The following is a 26,491-nucleotide window of genomic DNA, read 5'->3' on the forward strand; positions in this document are numbered from 1 at the left end:
TTAACATGGATATTATGTTAGGGAGCCTTTTAGCAAACTCCAAATTATTCTGCCACAGTCAGGACTGTCTGAAGCCATTATTTGTTAATGAATGTGGAGTCCTACTTTACAAAGGTTCAGGCATGTAAAGTCACCTTAAGCTGACTAATGGAATCCTGCTGACACTGAATGCCAGGGGCTTTTACCACATCCCAGAATGGCAGTTTTGGAAATTTACACTACAGACATAATGAACTATAAATGTAAACTTGGGAATGTAGCCTCCCACACAGTAGCTCAGAGTTATTGATGGAGAACGTTCAATGTGCTGCAAAATGATAAATCGCAGAAGACTATTGTGTGGTTTCAGCAACAATCCCGCTACTCGTGACTCATTTACACAATAATACAGAGGGATTTAGACATACATCTTTTGTTTTGTTTCTGTAGCCGTAGCACAATTATTAAAGAAGCAGCTGGGAGAAATGTGTTTATTGAAGGTTCTAAATATTCTGAGTTTGTTAGCGCTGCAACACTTTGTGCCCTGGGAGATGGGCCTCTTCAGCAGGTTCACAGGTCGCGCAGCAGCGTGCAGAGTGGCCATTGTGCTTTGTCATTTCACAGGTGACTCACATCACTACACTCGAGCATGCTGGAGGTAGAGCACTCTGAGATGCTTGCGGCATTCAAAATGCATGATTTTCAGCCTAGTGCAAACAAATCGCTTTAAAAGATCAGTTTAATCTATTTCGAGCTGTTATTATGAGCGGGGAGAGTTGTTCAGATAAAGAGACTGAAGCAGGGTTAACATTAGAGTGTTGGACAACTCTTCACATACTTTACCCAGCATGAGAGCTGTCAACTTTATTTGTTTTTACGATACAGTGTGCATATGATTTACAATGCAGACCACTAAAATAATGGTCAGGGGGGTGAATTACTGTGAGCCAAACTGCCTGAAATTTTCAGCGATATAATGTAGTGCATTTAAAAAATATCTGCAGGGAAATATCAGTCACAGAAGTCATCAATGTCATCGTTGTTTGTGTTGAAAGGTTGAGGACGTAAGGCTGCTTCAATCTCTGAATAGCTGTCATCGGATTCCCCCCAGAGAGCTATACAAAAAGTAAAGAAAGATCACACCAGAGCAAAATGTTAACGCTTCCATGCTTCAAATGAGGTGTAACCATTTACACCATCGCCGTAATTTCTTTATCCATGAAAGCGTGTTAAGTGTAACCTTACCTTGAGTTTGACTGCACAATAACAATCTTAACATTCTACCTATTACACAGTCTAATATGTGTTAAATCTATGTATTGGTCACTAATGGCAATAAAATGCATCTCGAAGTGATCTGATCACAGCTATACAAATCTAAATACACATGAGAGTGTAGCACCCAAAGTACATACATTGGGCTCCAACTGCTCAAGCCATATTCAGAGGTCTGCATTCTTTACTTATTTAGCAGCTCAGGTCGAAATACACTGATGTGCTGTGTGTGTCAATTTAGTCTATAGAGCAGTGAAATGAAAGTTGCTACTTAAGAAGAACTGAGATGCAATCTGACACCAGTGGTCAACTGCAATCTGTCTCTGCTGGAACTAGACATTTGGATATATCTTGATTTGGAAAAAAAATCATATATATCATAGCAAAGAACCTTGTCTGGCTGCTCCCCATTAGAATCAACAATGATCTTTCATTTCGTTATGTAGAGCAGTTGTTTAAGGTTTGATCAGTGATGTAAGTACTAGTCCTAAAGTAGTTCTAAAATATGACTGTATTTGGTTATTTAGGTAGTGTTTGCTGACAGAATACATCTAAGCTTTCAGTAACCTGGATTTTTCTTTAAGATCATTTTTTTCCATTTACACATCCTCAAAAAGGCATAGCTGCATTTACAGAGCAATTTAATCAAACAGTTGGTGTTCTTCAGAGGCTCAACATTTACAAAATGCTCATGCATGTAAACGCATGAACCTGTAATTAACCTCTTTCTGACACATGCAATTAAAATGGACTTTGTCAATACACACCTTTGGACTGTAGAGTAGAATGAGCCTTTGATTTAGTTGTCTCTTTCCTGGAAACACAAAGACAGCTATTAGCCTTGTAAAGTTATTACCTTAAGCATTGAAAAAGAGCTGCTGTTTTACACCAAAAAAAGAAGAAAAACAAGGAAAAAGGCAGGTAGACAGTGCAGCAGAGGGAACTTCCTTGACTCCTGTTCTAATTGTGCCAAAAGACTTCCACAAGGCCCTCTTTATTAAAAAATAGTCCAAAGACAGAGTTGCCAGGTTCCCATAGCTCTGGTGATATGGCTATGTAAATGTGTGACCTCCGAAAAGGCTTTGATCTACCTCAATGCATATGCAATAAGGCCCCCCGTTCCACTTTTAAAGGCCTGCTTTTTAATTTACATCATCACAGCGTCTATTCAAAACCCCACAATATAGCCTCATCTTCTCCCAGGTTAGCATACATATCCATATGGCTTATTTGTTTGGACCTTCTATATCAGAGCTGTGTTGGCGCTTTACTCGGAAATAGGAAGAAGAAGAAAAAGATGCAGTTTTAAGCAGATGAGCTCTGGCACACAAAACGTGTGGTGTGTTTCTCCTTCTGCATCAATTCACACCCATGACCTCTTTGATTGTCATCCTCTCAATCACCCTCATCACCTCATCTCTCCGTCCGCTAAGTCCTGGCACATGTGACTGTACATTGAGTATAAGGACCAAATTGCCCTGGCTGCGTTCCAATTGCTATCTTCTAAACTATAGTATTGCTGCTTTGCACCACTCAAGGCAGAAAAAAGATGCCACGCCCATTCCTAACTGTGAGCAGATCGCTTGGTGCTGAAAGCAATATATCATACAGCCAGTATAATCATTAGAATATAACCTTTATATTCATATGCTGATAGGACTTCCTACAGGACATTTGGATGATTCTTGCATATGTTCATACAGCATGTTGAACCTCAGGCACTTATAATGCTTGCAAATCAAAGCAGAGGCTAAGTAAGAAAAGTGATGCCAAAAAAATGAAAAGAAAGCAAATACACAATGACGGATAATCAGCCTCTGCGTGCAAACTGAAGGTACACTGCATATGACGGCGTTGTATTGCTGAAATAGAGGGTTTTTCTTTGCTAAAATGTGTATTTTAGTAAATGTATAATCAAATCTTTTGGTGAATGGAGCCTATTTGGAGTCCAAAATTATGGTAGGTACTGTTTTTGGTTTGCAATATCTCCCTGTTATGTTTAGGAACAGTAAATGCTAACTTTTTTACTTGACAATCATTTCCGACTGGCCAAATTAGACAGACGGCCACGTACAAAACAATTTCGATCAAAGAAAATAATATCATAGCCATGTACTTGTTTGTGACTGTACGACAGAAGGTAACTCTGGATATATGAATCCTAAAGTGTTTCAGTATACTCTTTACATGCACGTTTTTGGAAGGTAACAAAATTTAAAATCTTTTTCAAAATTACAGTTACGATATGTTGACAGAGTTTGGAACAGGCTAGGGGTGGATAGTAAGGTGAGGACTATATATATGTATCTACCTTTTAAAAAAAAAAAAATTAAAAAAATTAAAATAAAAAAAGGCATCCTCCTGCTATCCACATTCAGCTTTTTAAACTAAATAAGAGATAAAGTACAGACGCTGAAGCACAACTAAACCACGAGGACAAAACTGCATCCATTTACAACTGTTAGGCAACAGATCTCCAGCAGACCCTGCTGCAGCAAAAATACAGCAATAATCTATACGATTACTTCCTCTCCTTTGCCACAATAATAGCTGATACGGAGAGTAAATTGGGCTTTTCTTTTCTTGAACTTCCCCCCCGGGGATGGGAATGGTCTATCAGCTGTTCCACTTCAGTGAGGGACAGGACTGATTTCAAGACAGGGTTATTACCATAGAGAGCCCAGACTGTATCTGACCCCACCAATCTAATATTCTGTTTCCATAAACATTTATGCCAGTTCATCTTCTGCTGAGTTTCCCTTAATTGAGGCAATGATCTGAATATGTAAGACTGGGCTGGCCAGTGTTTTACAAGCTCTGGTAGACAGAGGTGAATGTAATGTGTAAAATGATGCAAATTACAGCTATTGTAATGTCCTCTTTTTTCCAATGCCTCGCTCATTCTCTTTGTATGGCCTTTACAATTCATATTGTTGTTTATCTTAAACAGATTTTGTGTCGGCTATGCTGAGTCCACGACAACCTTTAACATTGTATGATGGTTTTCAGACACATGACACAATTGGAGCTTGATGTCAGTAGATCAACTTAATCAAACCTCTGTCTTTTTATCAATTTACACCACATTGGTTTTCTATGAGCTGTGTTAACACTTCTGAATTTACATATTTTGACATTTTCAAATCAGGTTTTAAACAGACAAGGTATGCAGGCTAGTAATGCAGTGGTATACAATGTGCAAATACCAATTACATTAATACAAACTAGGACAATCATTTTACCCCATATCTCAGGCACATTATATGCACAAAAGGATGGAATTGGCACCATTGGTCAGGGATAGTGACAAAGTGATGTTTCTTTAAGAATAACCCAATGATTATTCAGCTAGCGCTCCGATGGAAGTTTAGTCATTTTGAGACTATTCTCTTCATTGGTAGATCCGGTGTAGCACTCCATTTTATGTTATTTGTGACATTTTGCTTTGTTTGCCCCTGAGAGAAGCATCCTGTTTCTGCTTTACCAAATCTTTTGCAATATGTTTCAATATCTCTACTGTGAAAGAAATAAACAAAAACTTCTGACAAATACAAATGTGGTCAGTTAAGACTAGCATTTTAAATTGTGCCAAGACAGACCTGTTTTTAATGTACTACAGTTAAAGCAGCAGAGACTGAAATTACACATTTGACCACATTTGAACTAGGTTTGCGTCCAGTGTTAGTAGTATAATTAATAGTATATATTGACAAAAATAGCACATGCATGGACAAAGACACCTTCATATAGAACATACTGCTCTTTCAAACTGCAGTCTAAAATAATTGCCAAGACTTGGATGTGTTTCTTGGAGTCACTGAAGACAGATTTGGGAATGTGAGGACTGACGAGAGCAAATAATGCTTATCAAGCATTTAATGCTGCCTTGCACACATAGATAGCGAGGAAAACTGCTTTTATTTATCCTGGCTTTTTTTAAGCTCCTGCCACCCACACACAAATGCTAATAGCACAATAGCACTTTTGCGCAGCGGTGCTTGTCTAAAGGTAAAGGGAGACCCATCACCTCATCATTCCCATCAACTCCTACTCCCATCCCAGGTATGACCCCGCAGAAACATTGTTTAGGCTCTGTTTAGATGTACTCTAATAGGCCTGAATGGTAGCAGGATATAGCGCTCAGTGGGGCCAAACAGTGAGAGGCAACTGTGAGTGCACTGTGAGTGGGCACTCTCTAACAAGTGAGTGCTCTCTGCTGGCAATAAGTAAGTACTGCAACTCAGAGGAAGAGGTATTCGGGCCAATGATTTCAACACAGCGCCGCTCTCCTCCTGACTGGTGGCAGTCTAGTGGAGACGGCCAATGCAAGGGATGGCTTTGTGCACCATAACCTATGTGAGGGTAAACTAATTTTTACACACACACACACACACACACACACACACACACACACACACACACACACACACACACAGTATACAAGTATGATCAAACATGTCAATGCACATACACACTTGCTCACATAATATCACAGCAAGACTAAACATGACACTGAGGGTCGTGACACAAGATGGCCACTCTCTTTACTATTGAATGTGTTGTTGACATCATTTACACAAATAACTAGCAAAACACCAGACATTACAGCCTGATAAGTTACCACAGATTTCAAAACTGAACACTATGTCCATTTTTTTTGCTTTTATCAGCCTACAAACAGCTTAAGAGTAAATAAGTCAAAAAACTAAATTAAATTAACATTAAAATACACCAACAAAGCACACAACAGTGTTTGAAAGCCAACTTCATTTATTATAGGGTAATCAGGCATTCTTTACTTTTTTGAAGTAGCCTATGTAGGACAGTGACCTCCTCTGGTTGGAGCCTCTAAATGCTGACTTCCTCCAGAGTCACTGTCTTGTTTGTCCTGTTTGGGCCTGGTTGTAATCTTATTTTTTGGTCTAAACTCAACTAATAAATTGTCAAATGTAAAAAAAAAAAAAAAAACATTCAGTATTCCATTTGTTGGCTGTTTTTGAGAGGATATATTCTCCAAAACAAACATTCATAAAGTGCAGACTCAATGCTGCCACATGCCTGATTGTGCATCTACTGCTCATTCATTATTATATTGTCTGTTAAATTGTGTACATGCGTTTCCCTTCATTCACTGTTTTTTACAGTGCACACATTTTAGAACAGCACATCTTTCACTACCTCTTTGTCCATTACTGCCTCTCTGCCTTCCTCTATCTCCTGTGCTCTCTTTCTACGTCCCCTCCCCTTTAGTCCTTTCTCTCAGCTCATGTCCCTCTCACCCTTCCATCCCTCCTCCCAGTGAGCTGTCAGAGATCCACACACCTCGCCTCCCCATAAGAGAGAGAGAGAGACAGATAGACAGTGCTTCTGATTTTGACATTCTGAGTGATTTGAGGTCGAATGCTTGAGCACATCCTGTTGTCCAAGGCAAAGCTGTAAACCATTAATTGTTGAGTCAAGGTTTTTGTCAAGCAGGCACTAGGCACAACAATCATTACACCGGCTGATGGCTGGAGGATTTTGTTTTGTGTGTGTGTGTCTGTGCACATGTGTTCAAGCATTTTTTAAGATCTAAAATATGGGGGGGGGGGATGAAAAGGTATGAAAAACTAAAATAAAAAAGGAGTGGCATCTGAAATGCCTACAGTAGAAAGAAGCACAACGATTCTTTGCACGAGAGGAAGCAGTGGCATGCACTCACATACAAAGGGGAACAAGTGGTCTTTACACGGAATGCAGCTGCTTATTAACACTCACTCCTTCGTGCATTATTCCTTTCATCCTCACTCAACCACAAAGTGATTTTACTTTGCCACTCACAAAGACAGCAAAAGATTTCTAATGGACAAATCAGTCGCTTCCCCACGAGTTATAATACAATAAACAGCACATTCTATAAAAGTATCTGACTGAAAAACACTGTGTGGGAGAGAGCAAGGAAGAGAGGGAGAGAGAGACAGAGAGAGAAAAAAAGAATATGAAAGACCTCAATTCTCTCCGCCATAATAGTGAAATGAGCACATATAAATGTGTTAAGAGTATCTCTTTGCATCTTGTATAGACTGCATGTATTTAATCTGTAAAGCTTATTAAGGCCCTAGTCATTGCTATGCAAAGCAGCACCCAGTGCTTTTCTCTCGCTTTTCAGCCGAGTGCAGTGTTTGGCCAATAGGACTGGCCCCCCGCCTCTCATTCTGCATTCATAACATGCAACATTTGCACAATGTATCTCTCAAAGGCCCTGAATAGAAGGCCTTAATACTCATGTAAACAACTGCAAACCAATTACTTAATGAATCGGGCGCACACATAATGAGGAGCCTCACAAAGGGCTATAAATGCATTTTTTGCACCAAAGCCTCTGCTTTAAACTACAATCCCTCTGCTGTAGTCTAGGCTTAACTAGCAAATCATAATTATTGTCTAAGACAACAGAGAGGAAGCCATTTTTGTATTTTGAGTCCAGCTCCATCCTCCTTTTGATGTCACTCATCAGCTCACTGACAAAATAAAGCAAATAATTAACAAGTAGGACGGAGAGGAGGGGGAGTGGAAAATACAGGAAGACTGAGAGAAAGAGGGGCAAATAGATGAAGAAAGGGCAAGAGCGCAAAAGAGAGACACAGAGAGAAAGGAGAGAAGCAGGGCAAGCATGCTGCAGTGTTATGCTTCTGCTTAAGTGCAGGGCTTCCAGACCACTTGTGGAAGCAATAAAGCACAAGAAGTGACTGTGGTAAGTGGAATGCTTAAATATAGCATCCAGGAGAAGCAAAGAAAAGACAGGGAAAATCATATGACCAAAAAAAAGGATCATGTGTCATGGTGACTGGTAGCTCTGGGTGCTGCTTCCTTCCTAACCCTAGTGAGATTACAGTGCCAGGCATGCATAACTACCCATTTCTCTAATTTAGCTTATGTACACAACTTGTGTCTCATTAATGACCATGTCATTCTCTGTCTGTCATAAAAACATTTTCTGCAAATTTTGTTTAATCACATATATTGCGGGCATCCCATGCACATTCATGACGGGACAGGCACCATCTGAGAGGGTCTGGACCTGAAATTGGCTCATGTTTATTAAAGAGGGTGGTCACTGGGGCTGGCAGTGGCAGACATCAGCAGCTATGAGGACCACAATAGAGCCAGCCCATTAGGCCCTTCCCTGGGCTAATAGGCAGACTGGGAGCGCCTGTTTGCCAGGCCAGGGAGATACAGACTTCAGCCCTTGTGTCAGCGTGGTGCCCAGTAATCACATGAAATCAGAGAAGATTATTCCTCATAACGTTTACCCAGCCATTACTACAGCCCAAATAGGTTCGCAGTGAAGAGGTGCTCTGAGGACCCGACATGCAATTGCAGATTTGATGAAGTCGTGTTGATATTCAAATGTAACCGTGATGGTGTTAGCTTCCACCAAGCTATTTATCATTAGATCTTTTTTCCAACCCACTTAGGGCTCTGATTTGAGCAGCCTAAATGCCTTTCAAGGGTGAAAAGGGAAAGGACATTTGTCCTTATCAACACTTGAGTCTCCTTCTTCCAAAAAGGTTGTCCCTGATTCTCTTCTTGACGTGATCTGTTTGCCTTCTGACAACAAGCCTGAAGACAGTGAGATTATGACTCCAATTTATTTTTGTGGTGCGCCGTTTTGTTTTTGATTTCTAAAACCTTGCTGAACCCAGCAAACAGTGAGAGGGGCTTTAGGGGCCTTTTGTCTTTGTAAGCGAGTTAATGGGTGGCGCCCCCTTGATCTTATGGAAATGAACAGGGAATTATGAGAGCGGCCATGCAAATGTACATCAACCACTTTGGTATCTGGTGGCCCATTTCCTGTGGCCCGTTGAATAATAACAATGTTCTTACCGAAGGTAAGGGTCTTGATGTGAGGAGCATTTGGCCCTCCCCAGGTCCTCTTCATGGCCATGATTTATTCCTTAAAAGAGCAAACAGTGCCAGATAAAACCATTTGATTTGGACATCTCATCACAAGCTAAGCTACAATGCATATTAATATAGAACTATACATATACAGTATGTATAATATAATAAGCTATTAGTCTAGGTTTTCTCAACCTAACCTAATTTTTAGTAATCATAGACTTCAACATATAATATAAATATCAGTATTCTCACATAACTGTGTTCATATCACACCCAAACACCAAGGTTGAGATACCCAGTCTTAGCCTCTCATAAGCCTTTTATTTATATATATCGATATAGATAGAGATAGAGAGAGAGAGAGAGACTCGATATAGATAGAGAGTAAGGCTCTATATATATATATATATATATATATATATATATATATATATATATATATATATATATATATATATATATATACATATGGCCATTGTTGACCAATGGTTAGGCTCCTGTTGTTCGCTACTTGCCTGGTAGAGTGGACTGCATCTCTTACCTGAGAGGCCATCGTCCTCCCCCTCCTCCTCCTCTTCAGAACTCCCTAGCCTTTCCTGCATGGCTGATTGTTTAAGTAACTGATATGCTTTTGTCTCTGTACACACACACACACACACACACACACACACACACACACACACACACACAGTCAAATATTTGCTTAAAACCCAGGTTTCCAACTTTCAGAGGTTTCTGTGTTTGATGAGACAACACGCTTCAGTAGCTGAGTCTTTTGCTTTTGGTCTCACAGCTGAACAGAGTGGGTGAAAACACTGTGCTCAATCAGCTAAGCTGTTGATTCTAGCCTACAGTATGTAAGCAACAGTTTCCATGAGACAGCAATCAGCATCTCACATTATCTACCAGCAAGGCAATGATTGATATTCTGTTTTAAAAACACTCATAATTACTTTCCAGCACACTAAAGTAGGTATCATATTGGAGAGGAGCTAAGACACTGCACTGGCAAAAATCAACAGAGCATAAGTATATAATAAATGGGCTGTTGTCTAAATGATAAAACACGCATACCAAATCAAATGGTAGAGCCAAAGTGTGATCTTGTATGACAGTGATTATTTTACTTGGTTTCATAAGTTAATCATGTTCTAAAAACCATATGATATGTACAGTGATATTTCACTACAGCCCTTTATACAGACATTGCTTTCACATGAAGTAAAAAAAAAAAGAGAAGGTAAACAGACATGCATGTCTTGGCAATTACTATCATTGTGATATTGATGTTGCTCACCACAGCAAACCCTTCCTTGCAAAATCTTGTGTCATGTTTTTTTGTTTCTTTTTGCTTTTTGCTGGCTCTTTTGATTAAGTGTAGCTATTGGAAACTGGACTCATTTTGCTTGCTGTGCACTTTAGGGATGCAGACACATGAAACACCCGTAGGAAGTCTGATAGCCAAGGGTAATTTAGGATTACTTTACATTTCAGAGGTGCGGCTTAGGGATGGGCACACCAACTGCTTCCAGGATGCCTTCACATCTAGTATTTTTCAAGTCCAGCCTTTCCAAAGCATTGTTGAGAAGATAATGAGAGCCGATGACAGATCTCTTGCACTTCCCACCCTGGCGTCCTGACAATTAAAGCAGCCGCATTATGTCGGGCTAGCGAATTATCAATTTTGCCAGAACCCCTCAGACCAGGCTGAAAACATAGCTAGTGTTTTTCTCGGACATAATTAGAGAGAACTAGCACAGCTCTTCAGGTGGGACTTTGACCCTGGATTCACCTTGATCATCCTGCCTCAGCTATTGCGTAAAAGAGCCCATTATTCACTGCAGCGGGAAGAAAACAAACCACAACATAATGACAGTGTGAATGCTGGGGCACCGGCGATGCCTTTTTACCTCTAATAGGAACACTTTCCACAGGGCTTTCGTCCTGGCTGTCCTCTTCAGTACTTTGTAGTTCTGTAAGAAAGGGAAGCGCATAGTGAGAAGCAGTTGCAGGGAGGAAGGGAGTCTAGGGATAGAAATGGGAATGGGGGGTCTTTCTTTAGCTCTGAATAGAAGCCTGCAGGAAAACTGGGCTGTGAGGGATTAATAAAAAAAAGCTCTATGGTGAAATTGATTTCTTTCATAAAAGCGAAGTTTTAATTCTCTGTAGAGGTGGTTTGCAAAAAAAAATATTAGTCTACATCTGTTCCTGTTAATGGTCTTGTTTTATATTACTGTGCAAAGGCAGACTTATCTCAGTGTGGAATGTTTTGGACATTTGTGGGAATCTACTGGCAACTGTAACAAAAACTCTTGCTGAGGGGAGAGTTTTTGATTGTTAGAAAATGCAACCATTCTTCCATATCAAATAGCCAAAACCCCAGCATTCAAATACTGTAGTCTAATTAGAATATCCCATTATGCCTATTTTAATAATAGTAATCTTCAGTAACCTTGGATCTGTTGCTTCCGTACCGGCCTGGCGGGCTTCACATCGCTGTCAGCCAGGAGAGAAGAAGGACCACACGAAGAAGACAAGTCACTCTCGTCCTCTGCTGAGGGGCACTCCTCACTGGACCGGGACACAAGTGTCCTCAGCAGCACTTTGGCCTGTGAGCAGCACAAATTAAAACCACACTCTTAATTGTTCCCATTTTGTGAAGGAAGTGTCAAATTGAACTCTCGCTGATTAGGCAAGTCATTTTCTTTGGCCACGGCTGTTCGCACAGAGGTGCAGCTGTAATATGTGTTCAAACGCCAAGGGAAAATAACTTCAAATTCTCTCACTCGTTTAACTAAAAAAAGATTATTTCGCACACTTTCCCGCTCTCAATCACACTTTTTTCTTCCTCTCCCTCTCTCTTCTCATCCATGAGATTAGAGAAGCGCCTAAAGAATGCAATCACCCTGGCGTTAATGTGCAACACGTTCCAGATATCTCCCCTCTTGGCTGAGAAAATTGAGACAAACTGCTCTCTTCCTCCCTCTACAGCTCTTTTTTTTATTTTATTTTTTATCTCTGGTGGAGATGAGGATACACAATTAAGAGGAGCTGTTCCGGGAGATGAGGAGCAGGGAGATGCCACACACCGATTTCCTTTCTCTCCCTTTTCCCTCCCCCGTATCAAATCCTGCCATCATCATCTCTCTTTTGTGATCAAAGACTGCCTCTCAGCCTCAGATGGCCATTTGCAACTTTTAATGAGCACTAATAGGGAGGGGATGATCAGGAGGATTTTGACAGTGACAAACTTTAAGTACATTGTAAGTTGTTATCAGTAAGTCGCAGTGAAGATTGACAATGTACATGCTTTCATTTTCTTCGAGGGGAAGAGAGGCAAACACATGCCAATCTGAGCTTGGCACTTGGTATTTGATGTTGCTGCACAACAAAAAAACTGTCTTGATCCTTGTCCCCGATATCTGTCTTTGTTCTTTTTTTAGATTTAGTCAAATGTACTGGGGTTGAGGGCTCTCGCAGACCCACTGCATTTTAAATATCAATGAATGCAACTGTTAGCACTTGAATATTCAAAGGGCCTCTTTGAGTGTGTGCATGCGAGCTGCATGCTCCCATTTGTTGGAGTAGCCAGGCTGTGTGGCATTACGTGAATGGAAATTTCTGTTTGCTCTTGTGTGAGGAGAGTAAGCTGTTGTATGAGAGGACAGAGAGAGAGAGATAAATAAAGGGAGTGAAGGAAAAATAGTGGGAGGGAGAGAGAGAAATAGATGGAGTGAGAGAGATAAAGGGGGAGAAAGATTTTCACTCAGGCTTTTCCTGATGTACTTTGACACAATGATGTAGATGGCCGTGCCTCTCTTCCTTTTGTCAGTTCATATTTTCAAGAGGCTCTACAGTCTCCATCTTTGCTTCTCTCATTGCATCGGGGACACTGGAGCAAGATCTCTGAGCCACAAGAACCCCCACAAGATGAGTTCGCAAAAATGTTAATAAAAACCTGCCTGTAGTACATATGATCATTCCTGCATATATAATTGTACATTTTCTGATATCTCTTGACATTATCTTTGCATATAAATTGATATTATTTGTTAGGTCTTTCTTTGTTTAATTGAGCATGATCTGCACAAGGTCAATGAGAGGGAAATTTAAAATAATTTTGTTCGTTGTGGAGAAGATCCAAATGGCTCCCTCGTTCACTCGGACCCAGCTGATGGCTATACTTTTGGCTAATGCCAAATTAAAAGCAAGTGTTTCTCAGATGAATACGCCACATGAGATGAAAGAAGCCAAGCAGAGGCTGCAATTTGCGATTAGCGCATGGGTCAGGGTTTCCCTTCTGTCTAGGTCAACGTGTGGAGCAATCTGATGAGTCGGCAGCCAGGGCTTGGTTTCAAACACCAGACACAAAGAGGGCACTCAGTACCAACTACAGCGCTCTTCTAAAAAACAAAAAAACATGCTTAAGAAACAAAAACACTAGCCTTTTTGGAAAGAAGAAAAAAGAGGGCATTTTACTCCTGCAGTCATATGTGTGTGTTAATGTCTGCTTGCTTTTGGGAGTGGGTCTCGGTGAATGCAAGTGTGTGACCTCCTATTTGTGTGTGTAGTGGCAGTGTATGTGCCTCCAACGCTACCTGGTGGCTGTAGGCGGCATGGCGCTCCAGCAGCTGCGGCGTGAACAGCTGGACCAAGCGCTCAGCGCTGAGGACACGGTGCTGCTTCAACAGAAGGGCGTGCTTGAACCAGCGATCCCACAGCCGAGCGGCATCAGGAGGGAGGCTGGTGCTGTGGTGAGGGTGGGAGAGAAAGAGAGGCTGTCTTATTTAATACACAGTGGGACATCTGTAAATAAGTCACAATTATACCTCCTTAGAGTGACAGATTCTTTGATTATCAAGAAAATTGAGAAATCTTACAAGTTTGCCCATTAGGTGAAATTATAATTCATTTGTGACACTATTTATTTCATGAAGCATTCTCAAAAGGCTGCTTGCTTGGCGTCCATCCATCATAACACTTTAAAAAGATATAGATCATTAATTAATTCCAGTTAATACTGAATAGACACAGACAGCAATATAGCACCTTGAAAACTAGATAAAAAAGGTCAAAGAGCCAATAGGCATCTCCACAGGAAAGAGAGGGACACTGCTCAATGTGTTTCTTTGGATTGAGTATATAGCAGGGAAGGTCTCAGTGAAATCAATAGAGTAGTGAAGCAGAGCATGGATTTGGCTCAGAGTATAACTACTCATTATCCAAAGGACTGGAAGTCACAGATAGGGCATTTTAATTTACTCATGACATTCACCCGTGCAACGCACAAGGTGACAGTAAAGATGACCTTTACATTTATGGACAAGGGAGACCGTATTGAATGGTAGCGTGCAATATCTCAGTAACTGTTGTAAGTGTGTGCCCTCTCCCTTACAATTTTGTCTAAAAAAATAAAAAATAATCCACAGGCAGCTATCCACTCTTTGTCTAAATAGTGGAATTCACTTTAACTGTAAGTCTGTTCTCTGTCTGTCTATGAAAATAAAAGAAAGGTCTATTGAACTCTAGCTTTAGCTTAGCTTTCAGAGCATTCATATGTGTGCTCTGAATGACTCCATTATAGCACTTCTTGTTAAGGGAGTTGAAAAAATCATTGTCTACAAAACACACACACACACATTATATTGTATCATATAACTATTTTTTTCCCCTGGCATCTCAAATATAACATAATGAAAAGTTATGTTATGCAATATGAAAAATGACAACACTACCTGACTAGTACAGCTGTACACATATGATCAAACCTGATTATGCCATTGTGATTCTTTTTGCAATCCCACAATCATAAATTTCATAAAGCTGAAAAATCCCCACAAATAAATACAGAATAAAAAAACATTGGCATCAGTCTTTGGTGTTGGATTCACAGAGAAACCAGGAGGCCTTACCTTATTTCATTAGGCTCAGTGCTGGACTGGTGAGCTCTCACTAGATCCTGTGGTAGCAGGCAGCCCTTTGCTGTGCTCCATGACAACCTCTGAAGCTCATGAAGGATGACTGCTCCACATGCTTCAAGGTCCTCGTCATTCAAACCAGCTCCACTGTTACAAAGGCTGTCCAATATATAGAGAGCAGTCAGCTATTGCCATGGAGCCCTGTGCTCAGCCCGTGGGTCAGGAGCACATGGAGTACATCCAACAGCTGCTAACACTTGACAAACACACACACACACACACACACACACACACACACACACACACACACACACACACACACACACTACAAGTATGATCATACACGTCAACGCACAGACACACTTGCTCACATAATATCACAGCGAGAATAAACATGACACTAAGGGTCATGACACAAGATGGCCACTCTCTTTACTATTGAATGTGTTGTTGACATCATTTACACTAATATTTGCATAGATGGGGATAAGTATCAACTGGGTTTAAACCGAGTGAGAAAGCTTTAATTTGCCAGACATTTATCCGTACTTTACGACAAGAACTCCAATTATGGTAAATTAATCATGCTATGAAATATGAAAGGCTTATGAAAAAATAAGCCCAGCCTAATGAAACACATTCTCCATTCTCCATCTCCCTGACTCCCAATAACAATTCAACAGGGTGGTTACTATAACAATCCCATGTGTTTGAAAACCCCTCAGAAATAAAGACGTGTGCATGTTGGTGATGACACTTCATCTAAAGTGAGAGCCCTTGGCAGAATGATAATATGTTTTCCTTGTCTGCACAAAACTGCTCCATGGTCGTTAAATAAATATACACACCATTTAATTTAGACAGCGAGAAATAAGATTGTAAAGTCTGGGGAAAGAAAGAAGGTATACCTGATAATTCTATTGAGTTGTCTTCCATCAACTGCAGAATCCCCGTACACAATGGTCTGTTCACCATGAAGTCGTCCTTCAATGTTGTCCAGCAGATTAAAGAGTCCTTCCTGGGAGAGACTAAATACACATTACCCATTAATGTGGTGAAAGGAAATAAAAAGAGGAGGCCATGTGATCGATAGGCCTGCAGCTGTTTGTACAAGAAAAAGAGAGGAAAAAGAAAAACAGGATCCAATTTGATTCAAAAATCTGTGATGCATTTTTCCAGGCAATTTCCTTGAGGTACTCAAGGACCGCTGGAGGAATCTGATCATTAGAATGGTACTGCCACATAACAGGACTTCAACAATTGATAGGTTGCCACATGTAATGACAGGTTGTATGGGGAAAGCTTGTGAAACCTGGCATTTAAAACTAGAGCTTGTAGAATTCCCTGCCTACAGTTAAAGTGAAACAATAAACAGTTAAATGGCAAAATGAATAGGTAATATGATTATAAAAAATAAACAACTGGAAATATTAATAACTCTGTAACACCACTACCACCATCTCACATTTAAAATGTCCACAAAAAAAATGGGGGCCTCAAGATGATTTCTTTTGGTGAGAGATTTACACTTTAATCTGGTCCTGTGTGAGGCTGCAAACTGAGAAATGGATGCTTAATGCATGTGGATATTGGAAATCCATCTCTTTCTTGAGCATTAAGCTCTGGGTGGCCCTCATTGAATTCTCCCATGAAACCCCAAGCCGAGAGATCCTGAGCCCCCCGACATAAAAGGGGCCAAAAAGAATTTATGACAATCTGTAATGGGCTCCTGGGTTAGGGGTCAGCAAACAATTGCTCCCTCTTTTTTGCAGGTTGTTTCCTGGTAACATCCTGATTAAGCTGGCAGCTTGAATTATATCCATGACATTCTGTAGTGTGCAATCCGTCTGTGTTAAGTCCTCTTCAGTGTGACTGAAGTAGCATAGGCAAAAGCTCTATCTTTTTTTTTTTTTTCCTTCTCTCCCTTATCATCAGCGTGGGCCTTGAAATAGTCATCTTTCTCTTTCCACTTTATTTGCCAATGCTCTTCAAAAAGAGACCTTTAGAGAGGGAGAAAGTGAATTAGTTGTGTTTTTCTGCAAACCTCTCTCTCTCATTGTATTGTTCCCAGCTTTCATGTCAAGGTCTCCAACCTCACTTTAGATGCTGCTGTTGTTTGCATGTCGACATCATCAGGAGAGTATTGTAAGCTAGGAGGAAGAGGCCAGCCTCTCTGCAGCGATATTGCTCTACACAGTGTACAGTACTGGCTCCGGTGTGATTTACCACAAGGAACGGTCTGACAGTTGAGTGGTAAGACGAATCTCACCGTGCTGGGACACACCGCAAATATAACACACAAAGGAATAGAAAAATATACCACAAGTAAACATGTTGCCTGTTGAAATTTGGGATATGTCTCACCACACTGTGAGCACACAGTTAACAAAGTACTGTGTGATAATGTACAATAACTTTACGGAGACTAAACCAGAGAAGACAACTGAGGGGGGAAAAAAAAAATCAGCTTAACGCCCTATGACATTGCAAAACATTTACATTATTTTTAAGCCTGTACATTTTACATTCTACCTCTAGACTTGTATAAAATTTTTATGAACTCAACTTAATATTGTATGGCATGCTGTCACCAATGAGGCAGCACCATCTGCACATTCAGGGACGACATATTTCAGAGCAGGACACAGTGAAGCCATTATGATGAGTCTCGAAGAAAAAACCTGGAGGATATTTCAGTCGTATACCCTCACTCACCCCAGCAATGCTGGAGGAGAAATATAATGGGATAATCTAATGAATTGCCCAGGCTTGTTTTTCCTGACTGTGAGCTGAATGGAGGGAGCAATATAAACTCTAACCTTAAGAGAGAGCGAGAGAGAGAAAGAGAGGGAGAGGATAGAGACTGGATGCTCTCTGAGCTTTACATCAAAGCCTCTGGTTTTCTCCTCATACACAGAAGCCCTCCGTGTTAACAATGAAAGCTGCAGCCCCCACCATCGTCTCCCCGGCACAAGCTAACTGCAGTTCCTCTCGAGGTCACACTATAAACAGTATAGTCGACTACACAGACACACAGTCATGCACAAACAAACATGCTAAACTCTCAGAGAGAAATTTTTATCCGTCATACTCCTTTTGATACATTTTTAGACAATTTTATAAAATACACTAGATAATGCTCAAAAATAATATAAATGTGGTTGTTTTGAATAACATTATTGTGAGCATATGTGCAACTGGGTACTTAATCTAAAAAATAAAGCATCTAATATTAAATAAGTATAATGTACGTAACCCAAGAACGAGAACAAAACAAAAATGTCCCTGAGACAGTCTGCATGGTGAAGAAAAAAAAAAAGAAAAAATACACACCCAAAAAGTTTTTGTCTTTTTCTACTGTATATTGTAGGGGAAATGCAGAGGCTCTGGGCTCAAACATTCACATGGGATTTTCTGTGGCTCTAACCCCATCCAAAATGATCCTTCAACTCAGAGGCCATCATCACGCTAAGGATTTGTGACTGTAAGTGCTGTCCACATGCCCACCCTCCAGAACACTCTATGGTGCCACAAATTTCCTCCTCCACTGGGGACTTCCTGAGGTCTCTCAAGCAGAAAATTGCTCTGTTACAGCATTATCTTGGATTATGGCAATATTGTTGGTGACAGGTCCTGAGCTGTCCCTATAAGATGCATCACTGCCACTACTGCAGCTGCCGCTAACAGAGAGCATGGTGGCATCGACCGTGACTCCCACAATCCTCTTTGTCAGCCTCTGATGTGATGGTGTCAAAGACCGTACGGTGTCTTCACCCGCTCCTATCATTAACAGCCCTCTGTGGTTCAGCATGGCTATGCAGAACATTCTCCTTTCTCAGCTTGCTTAGCCTTAAATCTTGGGTGAAAAAAAAAATACTGACTGCATTGTGCATTGTTTTAAGAAGTGCAATGCCATAAAGCATTTAAAATGTTAGTGTTTATCTCCATTGACGCTCTTACAAAATTCCAGACAACAAAGTACATAAGTCATACATACTGTACCTTTCCACAGTCACTGAAGCTGGAGCTAAGGATTCACAGTTTAACTGTGGTATGTTCTTGGACCCATCAGAGTGGAGGGATGATTCAGGACTGTGCTGATTGTGATCATCACTCCCTCCAGAAGTGCCATTCCCCTCAGGTGCCACACCCTCTGGTAGATCCTCTTCCAGCTCAGATTGTGTCAGGGAAATGGACAGATCACTAGCACTGCTCTCTGTCAACTGCACATCAGAGCTTGGTGTGCTCACACTCTCACATCTACCTGAATGTAAAACACAATAAAGATGTCAGCAAAGACAATAAAACGATATTACAAGGTAATAAGCAATGAATAGCATTACAAACCTGGAATATCTTGAGCGTCTTTTTCCAAAGTGGTTTGAGGCATGAAATGACTGTGACCTCTCTCTCCATCTTCCATTATGGGTGGCTGATGAGCTACCTCTCGGGAGTCAGTGTGTTCTGCAGGGGAATTCTTCATGAGTCTACTGCTGCTGAGAGACAGATTCTTCTCAGGCCCCGTCAAGGTCACCAGAGGTGAAGGTTCTTGTTCATCATCACTTCCAAAAGGCACATTGCCAGCTGCGCCTGTTAAGGCACAAACAGATGGGTGCACCGCCATCGTTCTTTCATGTTTGTCACTCAAATTACAGCCGTCAGGGGAATCGTTTGAGCCTGAAATGTCATCTGATAAATGTGCTCGGTTGCTGGCGGCATCCTCTCCGCCAACTCTGAAGTCCTTCAAAAGGCCACTTGGTAGACGTTCGCGGGTGTGCATGCTGCGATTGGGTGAACGATGCAATGCTTGGTGTGAGTGTACACTTGTGGTGCCAGCTTCAGCGTCAGACCCTCTGGAGGTCTGGCGGCCCATAAAAATGACTGCTGGTGGTTGTGTAAAATCCCTAGCTGGGTGAGAGAGGGAGCTGTCCCGGTGCCGTCTATACACGGCTTCAACCTGCAAAAATTGGGGGGGGGGGGATGGGTGGGATCAATTAAGTATATATAGCCTTTTCATTTTTTGGTAGAAAACTTTCTTCATTACCTCATAAAAATGGTATTTTTTTGTCAAATACAATTCTTCAAAAGACTTTAAATGACTTGCTTAAGTTGAAGTTGAGTCAAGGGCAAGGGACTACAGATGAAAAATAGCCTTTTGGCTAATTCTGGCATTTTTAACCCATGTAAAATCATGCATTTTATTAATTTGCACTGTCGCCTTTCATAAATAAACTGAATTGAATTGAATAAGCCTATTTAGAAAGAAATTCAAGTACACTAACTATCCCCTTTACACATTTGAATCGTGTAGCTTATTTGGGCCAAGGTCAGAATTCTTTTCACAACATCTTTCAGAAGAATCAGGCTCAATGTTTTAACTTTTCATCTTATTAGAAATCCTTTAGACAAGTTTTGATTCATGTCTGCAATGTCACCATGGGGTGGGTGGAAGAGTGAAGCAAAAAAGCCTCCCTCCAAACATAATAACAAAAAGCATGGCTTCTGTTTCTTTTCTGATAAGCGTCTTAAATACCAAACAGTTAGCTGCTTAATAACATTCACTGTAAACCATGCAGCCTGCCCAGCAGATCCACAAAGTAGGTAAAAAAAAAAAGAGGAAAAGTTAATTTCTTGGCTGAGTGATTCCATCGGTAGCTGCAGGGCAAAGTAGAAAGTGTTCCACTAAAGTAGCAATTGATTCTTCTATCAATCTGCGGCACGCGTGTGCTCTTCCAAGGAATGTATTAAATATGAAAATCATATCCCGTTATCATCTGTCTCCAGCTTTCAGCCCGGTAAGCTTCCCTTAATGAATGCTGCAGCCTAAGGGACATTCACACTGCCAGCCAATGGCTTGTATGCATAATGGAGTGACGGTACCATTTTGCTCATTACAATATCGACAGGCTGACGGGGTTTTGCACACAGTTACAAGTGACTGCTCTAGACAGCATGCTCCAAGTTATTATGAGATGTCTTAGACATTTCATCTAAAAGAGCTTTAACTGCTTTAAGTGAAGGGAGAAAGCAGCTATGGACTTGAACTACATCGCTTGTACAGATGCACCAGCTAGGATTAGACACCTGTGCTATTACAGATACACAGTTTAAATGTAGACTCCTCTACAGATTTACCCAGCAAAATGTCTACTTTCCTTTGTTATTCTAAACCTGAAAACATAGCTTAAAAGAACTGAGATTTGCATAAACCTTGTAAACATTTAAAAAAAAAAGAAGGATCCAACATAAAAAAACAAGTACCGTTTTTCAACCATAAAAAATGGTCTAAACACACACACACACACACACACACACACACTATATAGTAGAAGATGTGACGTGTGTAAAGTACATGATGTACAAATATGTTACTTCCAAACACGAATGCTATTTTTGTTACTACACTAATGATATACACTTTATGTTGCAAATATTAACATTACCTTTGCTGTGCCGAGCTCCTTCTCTACATTCTTCTTTGCTTCCATAAATCTAGAAATCTTTTTGAAAAAGTCAGCCTGTAAGAGATGCAACGACATGAATTATACACAAGGATAAGAGTAAGATAAGAGCAGAAAAATGACAGAAAGATGATAGTCATAATATTTAACTGACAGGCAAACTGATACTTCATGCAAACACTAGGAATTGTCTGTTATAATGCTGCAATAGTGTTGTTGAATATTATCTGCATATAGTATGAAAACAGGAGGTATGAAAGCAAAAGTGACAACGTCAATCACAACGGGTTTTCTCAAATAAGGGTCATCTGTGTTGCTGCTGACATCCTTTAACATTTATCTGACCGGCCAGAGTAACTGCCTTAATCCCAACTCAAATTTAAAAAAAAAAGGGCACTTAGATTAGCTCAAAAATGCCAGACCTTTTCATTAAAACAATGGCAGTTTACAGAAGCAGACCATTTAAAAGACAGCTTTCATAGTTTCTCATTTATGCAGTCTTGTATTTGAATGTTTTGCACAACCAGTACTCATAAAGATTACACTAAAATTGTCATAAATGTATGAACCCCAGCACGTGTAACTTCACTTTACTCACTGTCCACTCCATGTTTTTCATTGCACCAAAGTATCAGAGTTAAACCAGAAAAATCAGGGTGACTTTATACAATGGAAACAGAGAGCAACAGGACAACCAAAACAACAACAAACATGTAGGACTCATAAAGCATCAAGAGGAAATAAACCAACTGCTTGAGGGGAGAGAATGACTAAACCTCTGGAGCACTTCAGAGTCTCTATATTGGGCAATTAACTCAGCGAGTCATAATTAGCCAATTTTGTTAATTTGATATTAAGCTGTCAAGCACTGTCGTTGAGTTTTAAGTGATAATCTGACTGGCTCATTGTTTTCTCCCTCGTTTATTTGCTTGTCGTGATGAATTGCACAGTTTGAGGGTTTACTGTTGTCACATCAAGCAATTGCAATGAAATATTTCTACTCCGTGTTAAAATTACAGCACATACGCTATAATAATAACTATATATTTCTCAAAAAAATTATATTATTTGTGAGTTTATTGTCCAGTATATTTGGTATATGTTTTTTTTAAACAGAATATTCAAAAAATTAATAAATGATTATTCAATTTAAATAATAAAAAAGTGTGTGTGTGTGTGTGTGTGTGTGTGTGTGTGTGTGTGTGTGTGTGTGCGCGCACGTGTATGCGCATGCACGCGCTCTATACCTTTTGTTGTTGCAGGGGGCCATGGTCAGGACTATATTCCTTCATGCTAATTTCTATGCACTCCACATCTCTCAGAAGCTCAAGGTTTCTCATTTTTGCTCGTGCTTCCCTGTCACAGATTTCCTTGAGATAACTGCGCAGTTTGGAACACTTTATCTGTGAGCTGAAGGCAGTGGAGAACTATTATTCCAAAGAAATAGTATCAAGGAGCATTGTCAAAAAAATAAGAGCTAGACTTTTCATGAGAAAAGGTTAAGCACAATGTGTTTTAAATTTTAATCTTATTTTCAACTCTCATATTAGCTGTTTTGATCTGGAATGTTAATATTCACAAGAATCAATTTACAGTGAAAACAGGCTGTTCAGCTTACATCCAAAGAGGTACTGCTTGTAACACACTTGTGGTGATAATATATTGTTGAACAAAAAAAACTAATTAAGATTAACACAAATGCCAGGGCCTTTTTTTCATTTTCCAAATGAAAATAATAAATACTAACATTACTATGCATCTATACAGTATGTATACTGATTAAATATACATAGTGAATACTAAAACTAATCTTATATAAAATACCGACTTTATATATACACATACATACATACATATATATATATATATATATATATATATGTATATATATATATATATATATATATATATATATATATATACACACTCCTCTATATATATACTCCTCACTGCTTTTGCAATATCTCATTTAGCAAAAGTTGCATCTTAAATTTGAAAGTCCAGGTATAAGAACAAGGTATGGTAATCTCTTTTAAATGTACAGTAATCTGTATAACGTTAACTTACATTCTATTATCAGATCTGGAGTAAGCAAACAGTTCCTTCTCCAGCTGCAGCCTCCGTTTCTCCCTGCAGACACAAGTCAGGGGAACTGTCACCCACACAGACCACTACAGCATCTCCGTGGTTTTGCTAGGCTAATTGAGGGCTAATTATCAGCATATTAACGGTACTTATTTATTTACTCATTAACAATACGTATGCTAATGTTGATATGCGAATTAGCTACATAATATCAGCTACATTCGTATGCTAATGTTGATAACATTATACGAATTAGCGAACTAACGTTAACGTTTCATAAAAAATAAACACGGGCATTAGCTAGCTAGGTTAATGGGAACTTTGGCTAATAGGTGGACGTTAACCTTTCACAGATACGTCAGGTTAGCTTTCCATTCATCTAACGTTACATGCAAGAGCAAGTGCAACATCACTGTTGTTAGCTGAAGGTAGCGCCTGAAGTAAACAGGCTAATGAACAAGCTAGGTATACGGCATCTCCGTCTACCCTGACATGTCTGTTTAGCTAGTTAGCTAAGTAGCTAGCCTGTTTTCTCCCTGTGGCAATCGGCAGGAGGAGGCTACCCGGCGGGCAGCAGAGACCACAATTCGAGTCCGCGGTCTCCACTAGGCCGTGTCCCGTTAACCAAAAATAGGGAAACCATACCTTTTATGCATGTTTTGTTGAATCGATGTTATCTTTTCATAATACTGGTCCTCGCTGCGAGCCATGCTTGCCATTGTCATCCGCTTTGGCGCTACTGCAGAGCCGAGACGAGGAAGAGGAGAAGGACTGCTGTTTACATTGGTTACCATGAGCACCGCTTCCCAGAATACCCTGGTGATAAACACAGAGAGCACGTGGTGCGAGCGTAGGCTACAGACGTTCTGTGTATGACAAAAATAATAGTCCTGCTGTCACAGAAGTCGGGTAAGAAAAACTAGTATTTTTTCCCCCAACAAACTCTTAAATATTTACTGAAACAGATAGCCCCCTTTTAGAAAGTGTAAAACTAAAGTTTCAACGGTCGTGCTTAATGTTAAGTTATATGTCGTGTTTTGTTTACCAGGGTAAAATAATCGATTAAATGATGATTTATAAATGATGCTTCCAGGATTAAATAGTTAATAAACCCCCACCTTTTGCTGACAAAAAAATGTATGTTAACTGACTAGGTTAAATACCAGCCATTAAAAGACTTTCTTTGTCTACATTTGATAAGCTTCCCCTGCTCTATCAGATAGACTGATGTCTCATTTACCCAGATGGATGATGCTGTATCATCCCCTGGTCTTGTCTTGCATTATCAAAGTTCATCACTGACAGTTCTCATAATGTCATGTTTTGACTGCAGCAGCATGCCATTTTGTCAAAGCGACAACACTACACATCCTTGCTGGGATTCTGAAATTGACAGCCCCATCCAAATGCACACCCTAATCAAGCAATTTTCCCCAATTCCAGTCCCATCAAATTGCTCTTTAGCTGTTGAACTGGGGAGTTTTGTTGTCCTTTTCTAATGCTAATCTGCCCTATTCAGCATCTCTCTGTGAGGCTATTTGTTGTGAAATAAATCCCCTTGTTTTCACCCTGCTTGTATAATTGATATTGTTGCCAGGCTTTTTGTTTGTGCTGTTGAGAGCTGAAAGGCGGTACTTTGGAGGTGATGAAGAAAATGGGACTTGCAACATTGCTGTTCCAGCTGAGGTTGATGCCAGTGATCAAAACTTTGTTGGATGTCATACCATGCATTCTTGTTTATATTTTCAGCAGATTATGGTTCACACTATAGACACCATTTACAACCCCCATTTACTCAGAATGTTCTCCCCTACTTTGTGTATCAGACAGAAACCTCCCCAAGATGTACTGACACCAAGTGAGATTGCATCAAAAGTAAAGACACTCAAGTAGGTAAGGTAAATACATATTGGTGAGTATGATTTCAGGCCTTTTGTGTAGATAATGCATAGAAAAACTTCAGGGCTCAGAATTTCTCTTCTCTTTTCTTGTTCTTATTTGCATGTTTCTTGAACAGCATTAATTTTAACTTTACAGTGAGTTATCTACAGTACAGTTCTTACAGTCTCATAAAAACATATACAGCCCAAATGGTGCAAAATAAAAAACTGTATAGTATAGCCTTTAAGTGTTTATCAGTAAAAACAAAAAAGTGCCATGCATACATTTTTCAAATCTTACTACATGAATAGCTGTATTGAAAATATTATTTTCCCTATTTGTAGTTTTACACAGTGTTTCTGCACTGTTTCTGCCTAATGCTCCTCAGAAGACATACAATGTGTATGGCCATTGATATGCCCTAACAGAGGTCACAATTTGCATGAGAATTAACAGCTAGTAAATTAAATTGATATTCAGTGCACATCTCTGTTGAATCCTTCAGACCTTTGTTCCCTTGCCTGGCAGAGCCCATGTTCAGCCCCTAGCTAGTCAGAAACATCTGTGCAGTTAATAATTTGATAAACAGCTTACACAAATGCTAAATTATCTTCTCCACCCCCCTCCTTTTTTCTTTCTCCCCTTGTGTGAGACTTGGAACAGTTGGCTCACCTCTCTGTGGTGTTGGGTTTATCTGTCTTTTGTGGCTGTTCTTCCACAGCTCTGGATTTTATGTCTCTCCCTTCACTACTTTTCACTATCACCTAGATACTGAAGCAGTGTTTGGGGTTAATGCAAATCCTCAATTCTCATCTATGAAGAAAAAAGGCGTCAGAGTTGCCTATTGTGGAGTGTTTAAAAGAACTGTGACATTTATCAACACATTTTAACATTTACAATGCCATTGTGTTTCCATTGAGTTAAAGCCTATTGTTTGCCCAGAACACGGGTGACTTCCTGTGAAATTGCAAATTAAGGTCTGACATATTTTTTCCAGAGAGCATTCTA

The 26,491-nt window shown here is 40.0% G+C and overlaps 1 protein-coding gene across 7 annotated transcripts; it reads right to left on the bottom strand.

The window, feature by feature from the left end:
- Positions 1-783: 783 nt before the first annotated feature.
- On the bottom strand, positions 784-24,465 carry kiz (kizuna centrosomal protein). Of its 7 annotated transcripts, XM_031288639.2 has the most exons (15): positions 24,248-24,465; positions 23,585-23,647; positions 22,765-22,927; positions 21,500-21,574; positions 19,404-20,013; positions 19,059-19,320; positions 15,965-16,084; positions 15,051-15,215; positions 13,737-13,887; positions 11,591-11,747; positions 11,049-11,111; positions 9,680-9,775; positions 9,121-9,190; positions 2,022-2,068; positions 784-1,094 (listed from the first exon to the last, which is right to left on the bottom strand). In XM_031288639.2, the coding sequence occupies exons 1-15, from the start codon at positions 24,394-24,396 to the stop codon at positions 991-993; spliced, it is 2,295 nt and encodes a 764-aa protein (XP_031144499.1). In that variant the 5' UTR covers positions 24,397-24,465; the 3' UTR covers positions 784-990. The 7 variants fall into 7 exon arrangements, 5 of the variants coding, with proteins under 5 accessions (XP_031144499.1, XP_031144500.1, XP_031144504.1 ...); XR_004895729.1 differs by lacking the exon at positions 11,591-11,747 and having other exon boundaries at positions 24,248-24,464; XM_031288640.2 differs by lacking the exon at positions 9,680-9,775 and having other exon boundaries at positions 24,248-24,464.
- Positions 24,466-26,491: the final 2,026 nt, after the last annotated feature.

The sequence above is a fragment of the Sander lucioperca genome, chromosome 18 (genome assembly GCF_008315115.2).
Source record: "Sander lucioperca isolate FBNREF2018 chromosome 18, SLUC_FBN_1.2, whole genome shotgun sequence".
Lineage (NCBI taxonomy): Eukaryota > Metazoa > Chordata > Actinopteri > Perciformes > Percidae > Sander > Sander lucioperca.

Coding starts and splice junctions, on each gene's coding strand:
- kiz (XM_031288639.2), bottom strand. CDS start 24,396: ATGGTAACCAATGTAAACAGCAGTCCTTCTCCTCTTCCTCGTCTCGGC. Junction 19,321..19,403: donor AGACGCTCAAGATATTCCAG/GTTTGTAATGCT, acceptor TTTTACATTCAG/GTAGATGTGAGAGTGTGAGC. Junction 11,748..13,736: donor ATGCCGCCTACAGCCACCAG/GTAGCGTTGGAG, acceptor TGCTGCTCACAG/GCCAAAGTGCTGCTGAGGAC.